Below are 19,253 nucleotides of genomic sequence, written 5' to 3'. Positions count from 1 at the left end.
AGTTAGACAAAGCAGATTGCTGACTGATTTAAATATTCAAAATCTTCTCTTGTTGATAAGAATGCTGAGGTTTATATCTAAGAATTTGCTAGTCCATGGAGGGACAAACTTTAGGATTAGCAAAACCCCAAGGGTGTGAAATAATACTAAGACATGGAATTTTTTCATAGAGTAATTAATGCAAACTCTAACAATGCTGCAGTTATAGCATTGAGCTTCCTGTTGATTGCCCAAGGGCTCATGCCCAGGGTTCTAACAAATGCAATCTGCCCACTGGGAAGATAGAACAATTTTCTAACACTGTTTCTAACCATTGCTCCATTGGATCCTGCTTCTGTGCCTTAGGAAGTGTAACTTCCTTCTCCAGAAATGACTCTGCTCCACATGGCGACAGTCCATTTATTCCTCAAGAGTAGATGCATGTTTACTAGTCCTGTGTAAAAACCTTTATTATATACACCAGCATGGTCCTTGCTCTGTCCTGTCTTAGACCATAAAAGTGATAACTTAAACTAAACCTATTGCAATCAACCCATAGTTTGTAGTTTTCTTGGATCCTCCCAAGAAACTACATCCTCCTTAAAAGCATGAATCTGGTTTCATTTTCTTTCTTATTCTCAGAAATATATGCGGGCGAGGAACAGATGATGAGCAATGAGGAACTGATTTTGAATCACGTTTCCATAGCTTTCAGCTATGTGGCCTAAACTATGCCCATATCTTCAATTGTTTTGGTTTAGATAACTGATCTATAAATCAGAAATAACAACTATATATTTTTAGAGGTACTCATTTGAAAAGACACTTTTAAAGTACTTATGAATGTGTCTGGTACGTAGAAAATGATCATAAATACAAAAGGCTCGGTCAATTCATCACTTATTGTGATGGATAATGGAGAAAGTTGGCCATTTAATTTTAACTCAGATGTTACACTGATTAAAATGGTTATGGTAGCCAAAATGGTCAGATGAGCTGATAATTCAGCTTCCTTATGACTTCAAAATCAAACAGTGAGCCGAAAATTGAGAGCAGAAATGCCTTTTGTAAAAATCTCTCTGTGGAAACTCAGAAGAGAAGTCTGTCTCTAAACCAGTGCAGCCATGGATGAATGAATCCTCTTTGCTTGATATGTCCTTACTAGAGAGAATAACCATGAATTGAAAACCAAAATTATTTTGAATGTAAAATCTATCTCAAAATTTAATTGATGCATGCCAATTCATTGTTCTTTCTATATTTTCTTGACTATAGTGTGAATTGTAGCACATACTGTCATGAGCTATTTTTTTAATATTTATTTTCTGACATTTTTATTACTTAAAATTGTCGAATCTAGGGATATTATTTGAAGAGTCGACTCCAAGAACATATTCATTATCATCATCATTTCTACATCATTTTCTCCTCTTGCAACTTACAAGTAAATAAAGGTCAAAGCACTTTTTCCATTAATTGGCTTTTCAAAGACATTCAAAGCTGTGAAGCTCAGAGGTGCTTGAGAAATCTAACACACAGGGGAGTTGAGCAAGAATAAGTTACCTGGCACTGCAGTGTGGTTTCTATTACTTGTGAGGGCGACAGTGAAACTTTAAGTGCTCCTGGCCAGGAAGGGGACATGGGAATGTTTCTGGACTCATAGTCAGGCTTGGCTTCTAATGAAAAGGACATGTCATCTGCACTAAGATGCTGTAGGCAAGGCTTAGAAGCTCTTACTGACCCAGGTATGTGTTACACTCACCCCTGGCATTTGATTCAGTGCTTATCCCAGTGGCTGTAAGATGTTCAATTCTAAATGTGAGGGGTCTTTGGAATCCAGGTCCAAACATCCAACTGATGGCAAAACAAATGGAGCTGGCCTCCTGGTTAAAGACCAAGTCTGCAGACGCCTCTGAATAGTGTCACTTTTTTAACTACTTCTTGAAACTCACTTTGGCTATGTGTGTGATTATTGCCACTCGTATTTAAACATACAGGATGTACATGTAGAGAGGATTAAATGAAATGCTACAGCTCAAACACTAAGCACAGTGCTGGACTCAGAGAAAATGGTATAAGATTATCAATGGTTGTTTTTATAGGTTTCAACTTCTGGTATTGCAGAAGGGCAAGCAGGTCACACTGGAAGAATAAGATGTGGATATTCAGATGGAATCCAAATGTTTTCAATGTGTTCAAAGAAATCAGTGCTGTTGGTTTCTAAAAAATATTCTCTGCTTTGTTGGATTTCAAAGCAAACTGTTTTCTCATAATAAATTAAAGGTGCATATTAAACTAGCTTGTGATTTTTACCCAAGACAGATTTAGAAGAGCAATCAAAATCCCTTTGCATAGCAACTTTAAAAAGATGTAGATGTGCATTTTGTAGAAAAAAAGTGAACTTACATTTCTGGAATAACCGTAATACTAGTGAACTGACAAGGAATAGAATAATAATATAATAAGATAGGGTAAGAGTAATTGAAGGACAGTAGACTGTATTATGTTGATTGGAGAACATCATAAGAAGTCATGTAAGAGGTAGTAACAGTCCTGTGTAAATGGACATACAGATAGAAATCATATTCATTAACCCAATTTTGCTTAGAAAATTAGAAAATACTGAAGGATTAAGAAGGCTTAATATTACTAGGATTTGTTATGATATATTTAGTATCTGTTTTCTTTTTTCAGTACAATCATTAAGGCTGAGTTCTCATCTTCTATCCCCTAAAATGAGAGTCTCTACAGCAATGGAGAAGAGAAATCACACAGTGACAGAGTTTATCCTGTTGGGGTTCACAAGAGACCCCCTAATGCAAAAGGTACTGTTTGTGCTATTCCTTGTCATGTACACACTGACTGTGGTAGGAAATTTTACACTCATCATGCTCATCTGCAATGACTCCCGGCTCCACACACCCATGTATTTCTTCATTGGAAATCTCTCTTTTCTGGATCTCTGGCTGTCTACTGTCTATACCCCAAAGATCCTGGTCACCTGCATCTCTGAAGACAAGAGCATCTCCTTTGCTGGCTGCGTGGCTCAGTTCTTCTTCTCTGCGGGGCTTGATTATAGTGAGTGCTATCTGCTGGCTGCCATGGCTTATGACCGCTATATGGCCATCTCAAAGCCACTGCTCTATTCCCAGGCTGTGTCCATTAAACTGTGTGCTTTTTTTGTAGCTGCTTCCTATCTGGGTGGCTTTATTAACTCTTCCGTCATCACCAAGAAAACCTTTACCTTTGACTTCTGCAATGACAACATCATTGACGATTTTTTCTGTGACTTGATTCCCCTGGTAAAGCTGGCCTGTGGGGGGATGGAGGGCTACCAGGCTCTGATGTATTTCCTCCTGGCGTCCAACGTCATGACCCCCATTGTGCTCATCCTGGCCTCCTACCTGTTCATCATCGCCACCATCCTGAGGATGCGCTCCACCCAGGGCCGCCTCAAGGCCTTCTCCACCTGCTCCTCCCACCTGACCTCTGTGACCTTGTACTATGGCTCCATCCTCTACATCTACCTGCGCCCTCAATCTAGCTATTCTTTGGATACAGACAAAATTGTTTCCACGTTTTACACTGTGGTGTTCCCCATGTTGAATCCCATGATCTACAGCCTGAGGAATAAAGATGTGAAAGAGGCTCTGAATAAACTCTTCAGATGAATTGTCCCCATCTGGTAAAGTACATAACCATTCATCAGGTTATTACATTGCCAAGAGAGTTGCTACTGGGTTTTGTCAAAATATAATATATGTATAAATATTTGCTTTTACATTCATGTAAGTTTAAGTGTTTCCTCTTTTATATAAGTCAGATAAAAAAGAAAGGAGATTTTAGGTAATTATATTTGCATAAAGATGTAAAAATTCACTATTTCAAATTTCATGTTACTTTAAAAACAAAAATCTTTCTTGAACCAAAAAACTCTCCCCTGAAGATTTTTTTCTTTTCTTTTCTTTTTTATTATGAAAATACAATACAGAGGAGTTACAATGACATGAGTAAGGTAATGAGTACATTTCTTATCAAGCATTGTTGCCTCCTCCTTTGTTTCCCCTTCCCATCCCTTCACCTCTCACCCCCTAACCCCTTCGTGCTCCCCCAAAGTTGTAAAGTGAGTGCTTGTTATTAGCAGAAGATTTGATTGACTGATAGATACATTCAGGATAGTACCTAGCACTCATTGACCCCAAGTACTAGAAACATTTTGAATGAGTTTAATGGTTTACTATGATTAGTAACCTTGTGATTTTTACCACTTTGCCTTAACACAGTATTCTAAACATTTATATTTAAGTTTTTCACCCTGAAATATTACCACTAAGAGGTAGAGGCACCCCAAAATAACATGGACAAAATTGGTCCCAAGAGGTATGTTCTTTTTAAATTGTAGGTGCTAATACCAGTTCTCTCTCTTAAAGAAAAGCATTTGGTTTGCAAAAGACCTGGGGGGGGGGGGGGAAATCATGCAAAGTGAAGTAAATCAGGCCCAGAGAGACAAAGGATGCATGTGTTCTCCAAATAATTTATAAATGTGTTAGTACAGAACTTGGAGCAACATTCAAGAGTTTGTAAATATATTAACTGAAATACAGTAGATTCAGTGGAGAATAGAAATAGTGAATTCCTTAGAATGCTTAACTCAAAGTCTAACAAAATAAACAACAACAAATGGGACCTGGGAAGGCAAGGGAGAAAGGTTCAGTGCAGCAGGGTAGATAAATGAAGACAGGAAGGAAGACAGAATGCAATCATAAAATACAATGCCTATTTTTTAAATGAATTCTGAGGGAAGATTTATGTTGATGAGGGATGGGGGAGAATAATGAAAGGGTGACATTAATCAAAAAGCATTCTATTCATAAACTGCTTTGTTGAATGGTAGCTCCCTTATACAACTACTTAAAGATACTTTTTAAAAGAAAGAACAAACAAAGGAGGGGTAACAATGCTCAACAAGATGTACTCTTTACCTTACTCATGTAACTGTAGCCCCTCTGTAGAGCATCTTTACAATAGAATACCATTTAGAAAAGATAAAAATCCAGTTGAGAATCCAGAGAGATGATATTAGTGACTCACTGTAAGACTACTGAAGCACCACTTTTTCTTTTCACAAAGATGAACATCCTGTGCTTCTGTATCCAATTTGTGATTTAAGCAAACAACCATTATTTAAAAAAACAGAGAAGTACAATGATTTGCAAAACATAAGCATATTTTAGCCAGAGAATACATAGTGACAAAATTAAAGGGTCAGTACTATATGGTCCATACCACTTTTATTTGTTTTATAACAAGATGATATTCATATGTTGAGTCTGTGTAAAGCATAGATATGTCTCTTTCACTGGTATACTCAGAAAGAATGAAAAGAGAGCACTATGAGTTAAGCAAACATATTGTGTAAATGTTTTTATTTTATGTAAAATAATGTTTAAACATCCGAGGTCCACACAGTGCTGGAATATCTGATTTTGCAACAGTGCTCACACTGGCTGACCTGGCTTAGAGGTCAAAGAATATAATCTGTAATCATGGAAACAAATTGTAGCTCTTTAGAAATAGGAACTTCTAGTGTAATTTTAAGATGTTTTATGTGGAAAGTTATGCCAACTCAGTCTCTGTTATTTTAATGATTTTTTCTGCTTCTAGCTGATGATAATATAATTGCTGTAAAAATGCTTTTTAAAAAATAACATTAAAAGTGGTATATAACAATATACCACATTGGTTCTTTCATGTCAATTAAATGTAACAAAAAAATTAGAGAGGGCAAGACTAGCTACAAAACTTGAAACAATGACCCACAACAGACAAATGGATCAAGAAAACAGAATGATATTGTATCATTTGCAACAAAATGGAGGGACCTGGAAAAAAAAAGTTGCATTAAATGATGTAAGTAAGCCCCAGAGAGACAAAGGTTGCATGTCTTCTCTCATTTGTGGAAATTAGAATTAGTTTATAAATATATGAGTAAATACTTTAGGAGGTATGCCAGTGTACATAAATATATTAACGAAGAAAGGTAGGTTCAGGGGAGAACTCAGTGTAATTCCTTAGAAAGGCTAAAACAAAGGTCAATAAAATAAGCACTGGGAACTTTAAAGAGGAAAATGGGCTCAAGGAGAGATGGGGGATAAACAAATGAAGAGAAGAAAGGAAGAAATGCAGTCAAAAATCCAATTCATATGATACAAAATTAAGGAAAGTAAAGATGATGGTTGAGGACATAGACTTACTTAAACAGTTTTAAACATAAACATGTTTATAGTTATATATACCTAAGTACTTTGGGGTTGTACGCAAATATACACAAATTTATTAACAAAATATGGACATAAAGAAAAAATATAGTATTTGCAGGAGACAATTCAAATGGGGTCATTCCTTACAAAACAACAATGGAGCATGAGCACAGGGTCTCACAGTCTCACTTGACTATTTCATTCATGGCTGGTGCTTTACCATTTCAATCATATCTCCAGTTCTGGTTCTTTTGGTTAATTGTGTCTGTCTAGGCTGTTTTCAAACTGATCCTTATATCTCAGCCTCCTAAGTAGCTAGGAGTATAGAGGTAAGAATTTTCAAAGAAGTGACATTGACTAAGACATTGTATTCATAAAATGCTTTGTTGAATAGCAATTCCTCTGTAAAACTACTTAAAGATAATAAAGAATAACAAATGATTTCAAAGTGTAAAACTATTACGGGTGTGGTAACAATATTCCTTTGTTGGGAGGGGAAATATGATTTTAGAGGTTATGGTGTCGTAGTTATTCAGCCCGCTTGCCCAGCTGGCACGCTGCTCCTTCCAGACCTGTTTTCTGGTGGTTATTTTGGAGCCAGAGTCTCATGGATTTTTCTGCCTAGGATGAGTTCAAACTGTCATCTCCAGGATCTCAGCCTTTTGAGTAGCTAGGATTATAGATGTGAGCTCTGAGCACCCAGCTAACGAGTGTACAAACAGATCGATACTTTTAAGCACTGACACATTAACTACAAACACATGTTCCAATTACTGTCCAGGGACTAATTCAAATAATCATAGGGAAAGCACCCCAGTGCCCTATTCCAAAACAACAATCAACATTTCCACAGATATAGAAGCTTGGCTAACCTAAGAATACGAAAAACAAGGGAGGGAATAACAATGTTCAAGGAAAATAAATATTCACTATCGTACACATGTAACAGTAACTCCTCTGTACATCAACTTGACAATAAAATTAAATTTAAAAAATAAAAAACAAAATGAAAAAGAATAAACACATTTCATGTTTTTGAATAAAATATTTACCTGGACTCTAGAATCATGTTTAAATAATGTCACCCAGATATGAAGCCGATAATAAATGTAGAAAAGCATTTATATATTCACAAACATTTACAACATTTCACAAAATAAATGTAGGATATATACATATATGTATATATATTTGCACATACATATACTGGAATTAAGAACATAGCATTAAGAGCTGGGTGGTGATGCTCTCACCTATACTCCTAGCTACCTAGGAGGCTGAGATATAAGGATCAGTTTGAAAGCAGCCTAGGCAGACAATATATTGAAATTCTTTCCAATTAACCAACAAAGAACCAGAACTGGAGATATGGTTGACATGGTAAAGCACCAGCCATGAATGAAATAGTCAAGTGAGACTGTGAAACCCTGTGCTCACGCTCCATTGTTGTTTTGTAAGGAATGACCCCATTTGAATTGTCTCCTGCAAATACTATATTTCTTTCTTTTTGTCAATAATTTGGTTAATAAATTTGTGTATATTTGCATACAACCCCAAAGTACTTATGTATTTATAACTATAAACATGTTTGTGTACAAAACTGTTTGAGTAAATCTATCTCCTCAGTCACTTTTTGTTTATGGAGAACATGCTAAAATTCATCTTTTCTTCTAGTGTTCTGTGATTATAGAATAAAATATATTAAATGTAACCCTACATTTTCCTATTTTTAATGCTGTTGCTTTTCTTTCATATTCTAACATTTCTTAGACTACAATTGTAAAGCATGCCATTTAAGTTTTTTTTCTAGTAGTTGCAATTTTTATTTCCTTTAACTTTTTTTTTTTTGTCAGTCGTGGGGCCTGAACTGTGGGCCTGGGTGTTGTCCCTCAGCACTTCAGCTCAAGGCTAGCACTCTGCCACTTGAGCCATAGCACCACTTTCGGCTTTTTCTGCTTACATGGTGCTAAGAAAATAGAACCCTGGGCCTGCTGCATGCAAGGCAAGCACTCTACCATTGAGCTACCTTCCTAGCCTTCTTCCTTTAACTTTTAATTAAGTTAAAGTTCCTTTTATATAGAGATTAAAATTCCTCCTCGATTTAAATTCTTTTGTATCTAGTATTGCAACACCATTTGGTAACATAATATCATTCTTCAGTATGTGATTAAAATATGGTTGCCCCAAATCAGTTAGTTGTAAGTATATGGACTTCCTTCGGGGTTCTCCCCTGCTCTTTTACTGCATTGATTTTTACACTAACATCTTTGGGGTTTCCATTACTACAACCTGTAGCATGGAAAAGTCAGCTACTGACCAGTAAAAAAAGTGTAGGGAAATGACCATGAATTCAAAGCTGAAGTTGCTTTCAGCACAGATCCTAATTTGACTTACTTCTAAATTTTGTTGGGACTAATTACTTGTTACAGACATTTTTGGTTTAACTTCAATTTCAACTGCAACATGCATTTCAAACTTCTTTACACATTTACTTCATTTTTGAAAATTTTGAAATTTTCATATTTATATTTGAATCTGTATTCAAACCCAGTTAAAAGTCATTTAAAGAATATTTTCACACTGCATATTTACCTATCATCATATTTAGTCATTTTACCCTCTTGAAAGAACATTCACCTTTTTCTTTTGGCTAATTGCTTTTTTTGAAGAAGTTTCACATCTCTGAACCCCTGAGGTGCTTGAGAAATTGCATTCACCAGGGAGCCTGGGCAGGAATAAATCACTTGGCTCCATAGTGTGGTATGGTTCTCTGTTGCTTGTGCTGGTAAGTGTTACAGGTGTCTGCTCCTGGCCTGGGTGGGAATGTAAATGGAATCTGCCAGCAACTGACTTGGGCACAGGGAGGATTTTTTTTCTATCTTTGAGATGGTAGCCTATGACAACACCTTAATCACTTGTTGTCATACTGGCTTTGAGTCAAGATATCAAATCCAAAATATGAACGATACAGGGAGTTCCAAAAAGAATCACCAAATTAGTTAGGTTTCATCTACCTACCCTGAGAGAGAACTTACTATGGCATAGTTGTGTGATTGTTTACTATGTGTTCCACTTCAGACAGGTCATCTATACAAGTATTGCCACTAATCAAGATAGAGAACAAAAATATGAAAAGATTAAATGAAATGCTCTATGTGGAACAGTGGATAACATGTTTGACCCAGAGTGAATTATTCAAAATCTTAAGTGACTATTAATGATGCAAATTCTGGTGTCATAACAAGAATACCATATTATAGTACAAGTATAATGTATTAATATTCACAATGAATCCAGGAGTCCTTAAGTTTTTCTGCAGTCCATTCTTCAAATGTTTATGGACTGTGATCCAGATGTGTTCTTGTTTTGTATTAGGTGTTTGACTTGAAGTGAAGAACCACCATAATCACATCACACTAGCAAAACCCATTATATAAGACTGTGCTTCATGTAACACCAAATGCAGATTAAAAAGAGAGTTTCTAGAGAAGAGAAAAAAATTAAATTAAGTGATGGGACAAATGACAGGACAAATGGAGCAGTGGTATTCAATAGATACTATGTTGAAAAATTACTATGCTTATGATAGATAGATAGATAGATAGATAGATAGATAGATAGATAGATAGATAGATAGATAGATAGATAGATAGATAGATAGATGATAGGAGGGGAAATCTGGGAGACTGTCCAAAACCAAATGTACCCTTTTTATGACATGTAACTATAACCCCTCTACACATAACCCTTATAATGACATTACTTATGTAATTAGTTATGTAATGGTAACCCCTCTGTACATCACCTTTACAATAACAATAGAGGATTTTAGTTGAATTTCATGTTTTTTCCATATGGCTCTATTCTCTACATAAAATTTTAAAAATTTCAAAAAAAGTTTAATGACATTCATGTAATATTTGAAAATGAGCAGTGCTTCATTCAATCATTGTGACTATACCATAAAAATTCAAAGCATTCTACAGATCTGTAAATAAGAGGAATATAGTAGCATCTTTACTGTTTTTTTCAGCCCAACGATTCACACATTTTCTCTCTTCCAAAGGGAAAGCCCCTATAGAAATGGAGAAGAAAAATCACACAGTGACAGAGTTTATCCTGTTGGGGTTCACAAGAGACCCCTTAATGCAAAAGGTACTGTTCATCTTGTTCCTTGTTGTCTATGCTTTGTCTGTGGTAGGAAATTTTACACTCATCATGCTCATCTGCAATGACTCCCGGCTCCACACACCCATGTATTTCTTCATTGGAAATCTCTCTTTTCTGGATCTCTGGCTATCCACTGTCTACACCCCAAAGATCCTGGTCACCTGCATCTCTGAAGACAAGAGCATCTCCTTTGCTGGCTGCGTGGCTCAGTTCTTCTTCTCTGCGGGGCTGGGTTATAGTGAGTGCTATCTGCTGGCTGCCATGGCTTATGACCGCTATATGGCCATCTCAAAGCCACTGCTCTATTCCCAGGCTGTGTCCATTAAACTGTGTGCTTTTTTTGTAGCTGCCTCCTATCTGGGTGGCTTTATTAACTCTTCCGTCATCACCAAGAAAACCTTTACCTTTGACTTCTGCAATGACAACATCATTGACGATTTTTTCTGTGACTTGATTCCCCTGGTAAAGCTGGCCTGTGGGGGGATGGAGGGCTACCAGGCTCTGATGTATTTCCTCCTGACATCCAACGTCATGACCCCCATTGTGCTCATCCTGGCCTCCTACCTGTTCATCATCGCCACCATCCTGAGGATGCGCTCCACCCAGGGCCGCCTCAAGGCCTTCTCCACCTGCTCCTCCCACCTGACCTCTGTGACCTTGTACTATGGCTCCATTCTCTACATCTACCTGCGCCCTCAATCTAGCTATTCTTTGGATACAGACAAAATTGTTTCCACGTTTTACACTGTGGTGTTCCCCATGTTGAATCCCATGATCTACAGCCTGAGGAATAAAGATGTGAAAGAGGCTCTGAATAAACTCTTCAGATGAATTGTCCCCATCTAGAGAAGTACATAACCATTCATCAGGTTATCAAATTTCCAGCCAAGATGCTATTGGCTTTTGTCAAAATATAATGTCTGTCCAAGTGTTTATCCTTCTATACATGATAGTTCAATAAACCTTAGGAAAATAATTTGAATAATTAAGATGCTATTACTTGAATATAAAATATAAGATTTGTTTTGAATTTCATGTTGCTCTATATTGAAAACAAAGCTCTTACAAAATTCCCTTTTGTCTCTAGTGAGAAGTTTTCATTATTATTAACAAAAGTTTTGTTTGATATGTGTAGGATCATATATGCATAGTCATTTACTTCAGTCACTAATAAACATGTTGAATTATTTTTAATTATTTATTATAATTGTTAACTATGATAATTATCACTTTTCCTTAAGTATTATCTTAATCATTTTAGATATATTTATTTTCATTCTTAAATTTAGCACAGTGATTTTTAAAAGCAACCAAACATTTTTTTGACACAAATTGTGCCTAACTACCACAATATTTTTAACCTATATGCTATTTAAGTAAGTTTTCCTTTAATGAGAAGCAATTGGGATTTTGTATGTATAATACTTTTTTGGGGGGGAGGGTCCAGTCGTGGGGCCTGAACTCTTGGCCTGGGCACTGTCCCTCAGCTCTTCAGCTCAAGGCTAGCACTCTACCACTTGAGCCACAGTGCTACTTCCGGCTTTTTTTCTTTTTGTTTATGTGGTGCTGGGGAATCGAACCCAGGGCCTCAGGCATGCAAGGCAAGTGCTGTACCACTGAGCCACCTTCCCAGCCCCTTGTATGTATAATACTTTTGATTCATTGAACAATGTTCAATGAATAGTCTTGTACTTCTGTGTCCAAATTTTGGGTTGCTTACAAATACACACAATCAGTATAATGAAAATAATTATTACAGAAAAGGAATATTAAGGCAAGGGAAAATAAGAACATATGAACATGTCCTAGCCAGTGGAAGATATTTTAAAGGGAGAATACAGTTAGAAAATGAAAGATAAATGTCATATGCAGTATATAATCTTGATGAAATTTTCAACATAATATCAAAATCTGCCTTTATTTGTTGGCAGAGTATAAATATGGCTTGCTTTTACTGGTATTTTTTTGTCAAGAATGAAAATTGAAAAAAAAGAAAAAGAAAATCAACATGCTCACAAATGTAAACCGGTTTCATTTTTTATATTGAAAATTTATCATGGCTGCATAATCACCTATAACTATTATCACTGTGTCCCTATACCTGATAATAAACTTAGGAAAACATAAAAAAATATTAACTGCACTTAAACATATTGCATCGAAACTTTAGAACACTTTACAGAATGCTAAGTGAACAATAATTAAGCTCTTTTACTTACAATAGGGAATTTTCCATCTGAAATCTATGATGAAGAATCTTCCATATTAATTCAAAATGATACCACAAACTCTTAAGGAAATTTGGTTACTTACATGATAAGTTTTAAGGTCTTAGGATAATATGATTTCCAAATGTCTCTTTAAATGTATGATTTTAGGAAATTAATATTTTTAATTTTTGTTGCCAGTCTTAGGGCTTGAACTCAGGACTTGAGCAATGTCCTTGAGCCTCTTTGTGTGCAAGGCTAGCTAACATCTACCACAGCAGAACTTATGGCTTTTTCTGTTTCTGTGTTACTGAAGAATCAAACCCAGGGCTTCATACATGCTGAGCAAGCACTCTACTGCAAAGCCACATTGCTAGTACAATGTTTCTACTTTTAAACTGATTTTATTGAGGCCTGGGGTATCTACATTTTATGGGGTGCATGATACTCATTTGAATAACATATACAGCATACATACAATGCAAGTAAAGATATTACAATGTTTTTTATTGTTGTTGTTTTTGTTTTTATTTTTTAAATACCATACAGAGGGGTTACACTTATATGGGTAAGGTAATGAGAACATTTCTTATCTAGCATTTTTGTCTCCTCATTTGTTACCCCTTCTCATCCCTTCCCGTCTCCCACAAACACACACACCCAATTCCCCTACACTCCCGCAGCCAGAGTTATAAAGTTCGTTTTTCAACATAACGTCTTATACACATCATTGTTGCAATGGGTCCACCTGTATCCCTATTTAAATGATTTGTTTTTTCCCTTCCATTCCACAAATTATACCAACATCAAATACAATGAAAGCAGGGGTTATACTGTGGGGGGAGGGACATATAAAGCAACAAAGAATATCTTATAAGTATGTTAGAAACAATCGCAAGAAAGAAAAAATATTTGAATCCTTATCTTGGGATTCATTTTGCCTAACATCAATTTATCTGACCGGTTCTGCTTGTCTCAGACATAAACTACTTATTGCAAATAAGGGAAACCTTGGGACCTATGTTTCTTTGGGCCTGGCTTACTTCACTTAATATAATTTTTTCCAAGTCCTTCCATTTCCTAACAAATGGGGCAATGTCATTCTTTCTGATGGAGACATAGAATTCCATTGTGTATATATACCATATTTTCTTGATCCATTCATCTACTCAGGGGCATCTGGGTTGGTTCCATATCTTAGCTATGGTAAATAAAGCTGCAATAAACATAGTTGTGCTGGTAGTTTTAGTATGGTCTTGTTTGTGCCCATTTGTGTAAATGCCCAAATATGCGATTGCTGGGTCATAGGGGAGCTCTAAGTGGAGTCTTTTGAGGAAACTCCATACTACTTTCCAAAATGGTTGAACAAGTTTACACTCCCACCAACAATGCAGTAAGGTTCGCTTCTGTCCACATCCCCTCTAGCATCTGCTGTTATTAGAGTTCTTGATTATAGTCATTCTAACTGGGTGAGGTGGTACCTCAATGTTGTTTTGATTTGCATTTCTTTTATGGTTAGAGAGGTTGAGCATTTCTTCATGTGTCTATTGGCCATCCTTCTTTCCTCTTCAGAGAAGTTTCTCTTTAGGTCTTTAGCCCACATTGGGCCATTGTTTCTTTGAGGATTTGTTGTTGGGGGATTTAATATTTTGAGTTCCAGGCATATTTTAGATATGAGACCCTTGTTCGTTGTATGGCTAGTGAAGATCTTCTCCCAATCCATGGGCTTTCTATTGATCTTGCTGCTATGTCCTTTGCCATGAAGAAGCTCTGCAATTTCATGCAATCCCATTTGTCAACCTTTCTTTGATTTGTTATGTTGCTGGGTCTCTTTTATGAAAATTTCAGCCTGTGCCAAGGAGACCGAAGGGTTTCTCCTAGTCCATTTTGTAATGTTTTCATAGTGTCTGCTTTGACTCCGAGGTCTTTGATCCATTTAGAGTTGATTCTGGTGCAGGGTAATATATAAGGATCTAGCTTTAGTTTTCTACAAGTGATTAACCAATTTTGCCAGCACCATTTACTGAAGAGGCTCTCTTTCTTCCATTCTATTTTTTTTAGCTCCCTTATCAAAGATTAGATGGCTATATGTATGTAGGTTCATTTCTTCCCCTTCTTCATCCTCCTCCTCTTCTTTCTTTTCTGTTTAAGTCTGCACCTAATTATCTTACCTAAATTCACCTTGTCAACTTAAAGTCTATGCAAAATGCTCATGAACCTAAAGATTAAATTCAGATTTTGGTAATAGCCACGGGCTGGACAATGTAAGACTAAGCAAATGCTTCAATGTGGACCTACTACTTTTTCTGCATCCTAGAGAATTTTCACCTATTTTCAGTGACATATATGAATAGATAATGTGAAATCTTCACATTCAAAGGCACATTTTCATACTCTTCTGTGCTTTTCTTTTTATTAAATATAATCTAAAGATCATTATGAATCTCTTAAAAGAGATTTATTAAGCACTACCTTCATGACATATCATGCAGGTAACAAGGCTAGCTCTGAGATACATACCTGCACTGCTCAACACAACAGCTGTAGATTTGGCCTTCTTTAGGCTTATACCTTCAAGACCACACAGAAAAATTCACAATTGCAAATACATGCCAATTTGATCAATAATAATAAGTGCTACACAGTTGAAATTCTTAGTTATTTAAACATTGGCAAGTGTTCATTCTGTAAAACGTATTTACAGAAGCAGCACCTGGTTAATTGAAATGTGCTTCATTGTCCAGTACATTGATGGATAGAGCTCCTTGCTTCCATGCCAAAATGGTGAAATTCTCCAAGTGAAGAAAATTTCCCTGCTAAACTAGGATTGTAATATCTTCTTGAACTATGAGATTGTGGAGATGATATTAATATCTAAGGTTTAAATAAATTATTCATAATAAAAACCACATTGACTTCTTAGGATATATTTTAAATCATAGAAGCATTTTTGCTTCTATGTGATTTGGCAATTGTTAATAAAAGCAAAGCAAAATGGCAATGATCATTAAAGTATACTGAAGGCAATGATAAAAAGCCCTTCACACAGCCAATTTTTATTCAGCCCATTCATGAATGAGTTTCACTACCTATGATTACAGTGCCCATCCATTTTAAAAGTAAAATAAACTTAACTACATGGAGGAATTTTATATCCATAGAAAAAGTAACTGTAAACTGCAGAAGGAAATTCTTTTACCAGGCTTACTTTCAATGCACATTTATCTGAAAGGCTATCTTTGGTTATTATATCTTCCTTGAAATTACATTGTTCAATGACTAATTTGATTTCTATGATTAAAGCCATATAGTTGTTTATAGATTTTTAACGATTGAAATGCTGGTCTGATTGTCAGTGTTTTATTATATACATGTTTGACTATGAAATTAATGACTATTAATTCTCCTCTTCGGATAACCTGGAGTGCATTCTATTCTTGATAGGCTGTCTTTCACTGTTCGTTGGGTCCAGGTTCCAATGCCATGTAGGAACATGACTGCCTTGTAAGGCCAGGAGAGAAAGCGACTTCATGGATGATTTTATCTGTGAGACATATGCTAAGAAATAAAGAATGCACCTCAAGTTTGTTCACCTGCTTTCATTGAGGGATCTTTATGTATCTCTTGTGAGAAATCTCACTATCTTGCCTGAATTAATCTGGATGAAGTTCTCAGCATATTCCCAAGGGAAGATAATTCTCCGTGGAATATTTCCAATGCAGTACTCATTAACCTTATCAAGGAACCTGATGCTGCTTCATCTAGTTGAGATCTGCCTCCACAGAACTATACATTTTTTCAAGGATGTATCTTCCATGGATTTTTCTATTATATTTTTTTCAAATCTTCAGTTATGTAAAGCAATTTTTATTTTATTACACATTTTATTGGGCACAGTTAGAAAAGCCAAAACATACGGAAATGTGCATGGGTCAGAATGAATGTAGTTTGCATGTCTACCTCCTTAAATATATCTAAGATGGTGTCCAACAGTTATTAATTATATTGGATTATCAGAAGCAATATGTTGACTGAATACACATATGGAAACACACCAATCAAATCAGACTGGTTAACATTTTCATCTTTTTAATGTTTGAAATTCAAGTCCTCTCTGTAGTAATTCCCAAAACATTTAATAAGATATTATGAACTATAGTCGCCCATTTGTGTTGCAGGACATTAGAGCACATTACTTCTATTTAAACACGCTCTGACACTCACGGCCCAACTCCTACTTGCTTCTCCCTCACCTCCCTCAGCCTTTAGTAATTACATTTCTACATTTTACATTTGCATGTAAAAGAAAACAGAAGCAATTGTCTTATATTTTATTTAACACAAGACTTAATTTTATTTAACACAGGATCCCTAGTCCTGGTATAATGATATGTTTACTGTAAAATGGTTGACAAAATTGGCCTTAGATAAGCAGCAGGAAATGGATGCTTGCCAACTGAAGGATAAGGCCAAAGGAAGAGGAGGAGATGAATGAAGGCAGGAAATAGGGAGAATGCTGCCAAGAATTCATGGAATATACCATAAAATTAGGAAAAGTAAAGGGAAGGGGGGGGAACAAACGAGAGTGAGAATGGTGAAGGCGTGACACTGATTAAGATGCATTGTACTCATAGACTGCTTTGCTAAGTGGTCCCTCTTTCGTGCAGCTGCTTAAGATAATAAAAAGGTTTTATAAAGAGAAGAAAAGAAGTGCATTTCCATGACTGGAGCTGGGAGTCTGTTTCTCTTTGCAATAGACTATATTGAGTGCTATCATTTGGCAGCTGCAGTTGCTGCCCCCAAAGAATGTACTCTATAAAGGATGCTGTGCATATCCACCATCACCATGAACTATCTTGATGGACATTTCTGCATTATGAATAACCAAAGCCTCTGAAGGAGCCTGTGCTGTGGAAGATCTTTCCTCCACGTTCTCCATCGTATTATATTCCTCAGTTCACTTACAAATGACTTTCCCAGTGCCCACCAGGAAATGAGAAGACATTCTTCTCTCAATGTTCAAATTTATTTCTGTTTTATTTTGTACTACAAAGTCATGCTCTGATGCCTATATGCAATGTAGGACAATTAATTTAATCTAAGTAACAAAACTCACTTTGCTTTGAGAATATTTTAAATCTAATCTTCTAGCAACTTCACATAGGCAGTACAATAAAAAAGATATTTAGGATAGTCACAGTACAATGCAATAGGTTACAATAACTTAGTTATTTCTCATCTAAATAAATTCTGTATACTTTGAACAACATGTCTTTCTCCACCCATCTACCCCTAATATTAACCTCCAGTAATCAATATCCTACCTATCAGTTAAAGATTCTAATTGGATTCTGCATATAAATAAAATTAAATGGTGTTTGCTTTTCATTTAACAAATGTTTATTAGATTTCCTCAGGTTATCACAGATGGTCACATGCCATTCTTTTTTATTGACACAAGTTATCTATATGAGTCTTTATTTTGACATATTAATATATGCATACTATGTACCTTGATCAGACATCCTCTTCATCACTCTCCTTCTTACCTTTCCCCATTTCCCAAACCAATCTTAAACTTCGTCATATCATTTTCACACATGTAGATAATGTATTTTGATATGATTCATCCTGCCACTGTTACATTACTATGAAAAGGGCATGATTATTAAGACTGAGTGATTTGTCATTGTGGATACATACCAAATTTTAATCCATTCTTTCACTGATATGCATGTTGAATGAATCTGTTTCTTATCTATTGTGAATAACACCACCATGAAAATAGAAATGAATTGGTTTCTTTTATATATAAGCTTGCTTTTCACATGAAAATGTATTTCTTTGGGGAGTTATCAAAGCAAATAACCACTCTTGAATGAACACCATATTGTTTGTCGAATGTTCTTAGTTATATGGATTCCTACAAATAGTGTACAACATTTCCTTTTTCTGAATGGCCTCTACCAAACTTAATTGATCATATTTATTTATTTCCTTATCTATTTTGGGCGATATTGAGTTAGGAACTCCGAGCTTTTCATTTGTCAAGCTGGCGCTTTACCACTTGGGCTACACCCCTGACACTTCTTCCTTCAATTATTTTTGAAGTATATTTTCTAAAGCTCAAAGTACATATTCATGTTTTCTATATACCTAGGATGACACGCTTATACTAGCATGCCAGCTTTCATTTGTCAAGCTGGCGCTTTACCATTTGGGCTACATCCCTGACACTTCTTCCTTCAGTTATTTTTGAAGTATATTTTCTAGAGCTCAAAGTCCATATTCATGTTTTCTATATACCTAGGATGACACGCTTATACTAGCATGCCAGCTTTTAGTTGAGATGGAGTCTCACTTTTTGCTGATTTCCAATAATGATCCTCTTATATTTTCCAAGTAGCTAGTATTACAAGCATGAGTCACTGAGCCCAGCCTAACTGGTATTTTTTTATAATAGCCATCCCAATAGGTGTAGTGTGTTCTCTCATTGTGATTTTAAATTACATTTTTCTGATGACTAGAAATAGCACACTATTCATATTTCTGTTACCATTTATAATACTGAGAAATACCATTAAAGTACATGATCCATTTAATAGAGTCATTTATCTCTTGTTGCCATGTCTACGTT

At 35.8% G+C, this 19,253-nt stretch overlaps 2 protein-coding genes across 2 annotated transcripts; both read left to right on the top strand.

Moving 5' to 3' along the window:
• The first annotated feature begins 2,732 nt into the window (after nt 1-2,732).
• Nucleotides 2,733-3,650, top strand: LOC138833575 (olfactory receptor 9G19-like). The gene has a single exon (XM_070031856.1). It carries the CDS (start codon nt 2,733-2,735, stop codon nt 3,648-3,650), a length of 918 nt encoding a protein of 305 aa, XP_069887957.1.
• A 6,672-nt stretch (nt 3,651-10,322) lies between these two features.
• LOC138833574 (olfactory receptor 9G19-like) lies at nt 10,323-11,240 on the top strand. The gene has a single exon (XM_070031855.1). It carries the CDS (start codon nt 10,323-10,325, stop codon nt 11,238-11,240), a length of 918 nt encoding a protein of 305 aa, XP_069887956.1.
• The last annotated feature ends 8,013 nt before the right edge of the window (nt 11,241-19,253 follow it).

Source organism: Dipodomys merriami, unplaced genomic scaffold (assembly GCF_024711535.1).
Source record: "Dipodomys merriami isolate MVZ:Mamm:240054 unplaced genomic scaffold, mDipMer1.0.p SCAF_21, whole genome shotgun sequence".
Taxonomy (NCBI): Eukaryota; Metazoa; Chordata; class Mammalia; order Rodentia; family Heteromyidae; genus Dipodomys; species Dipodomys merriami.
This window is presented reverse-complemented; position numbering and strand designations above follow the sequence as displayed.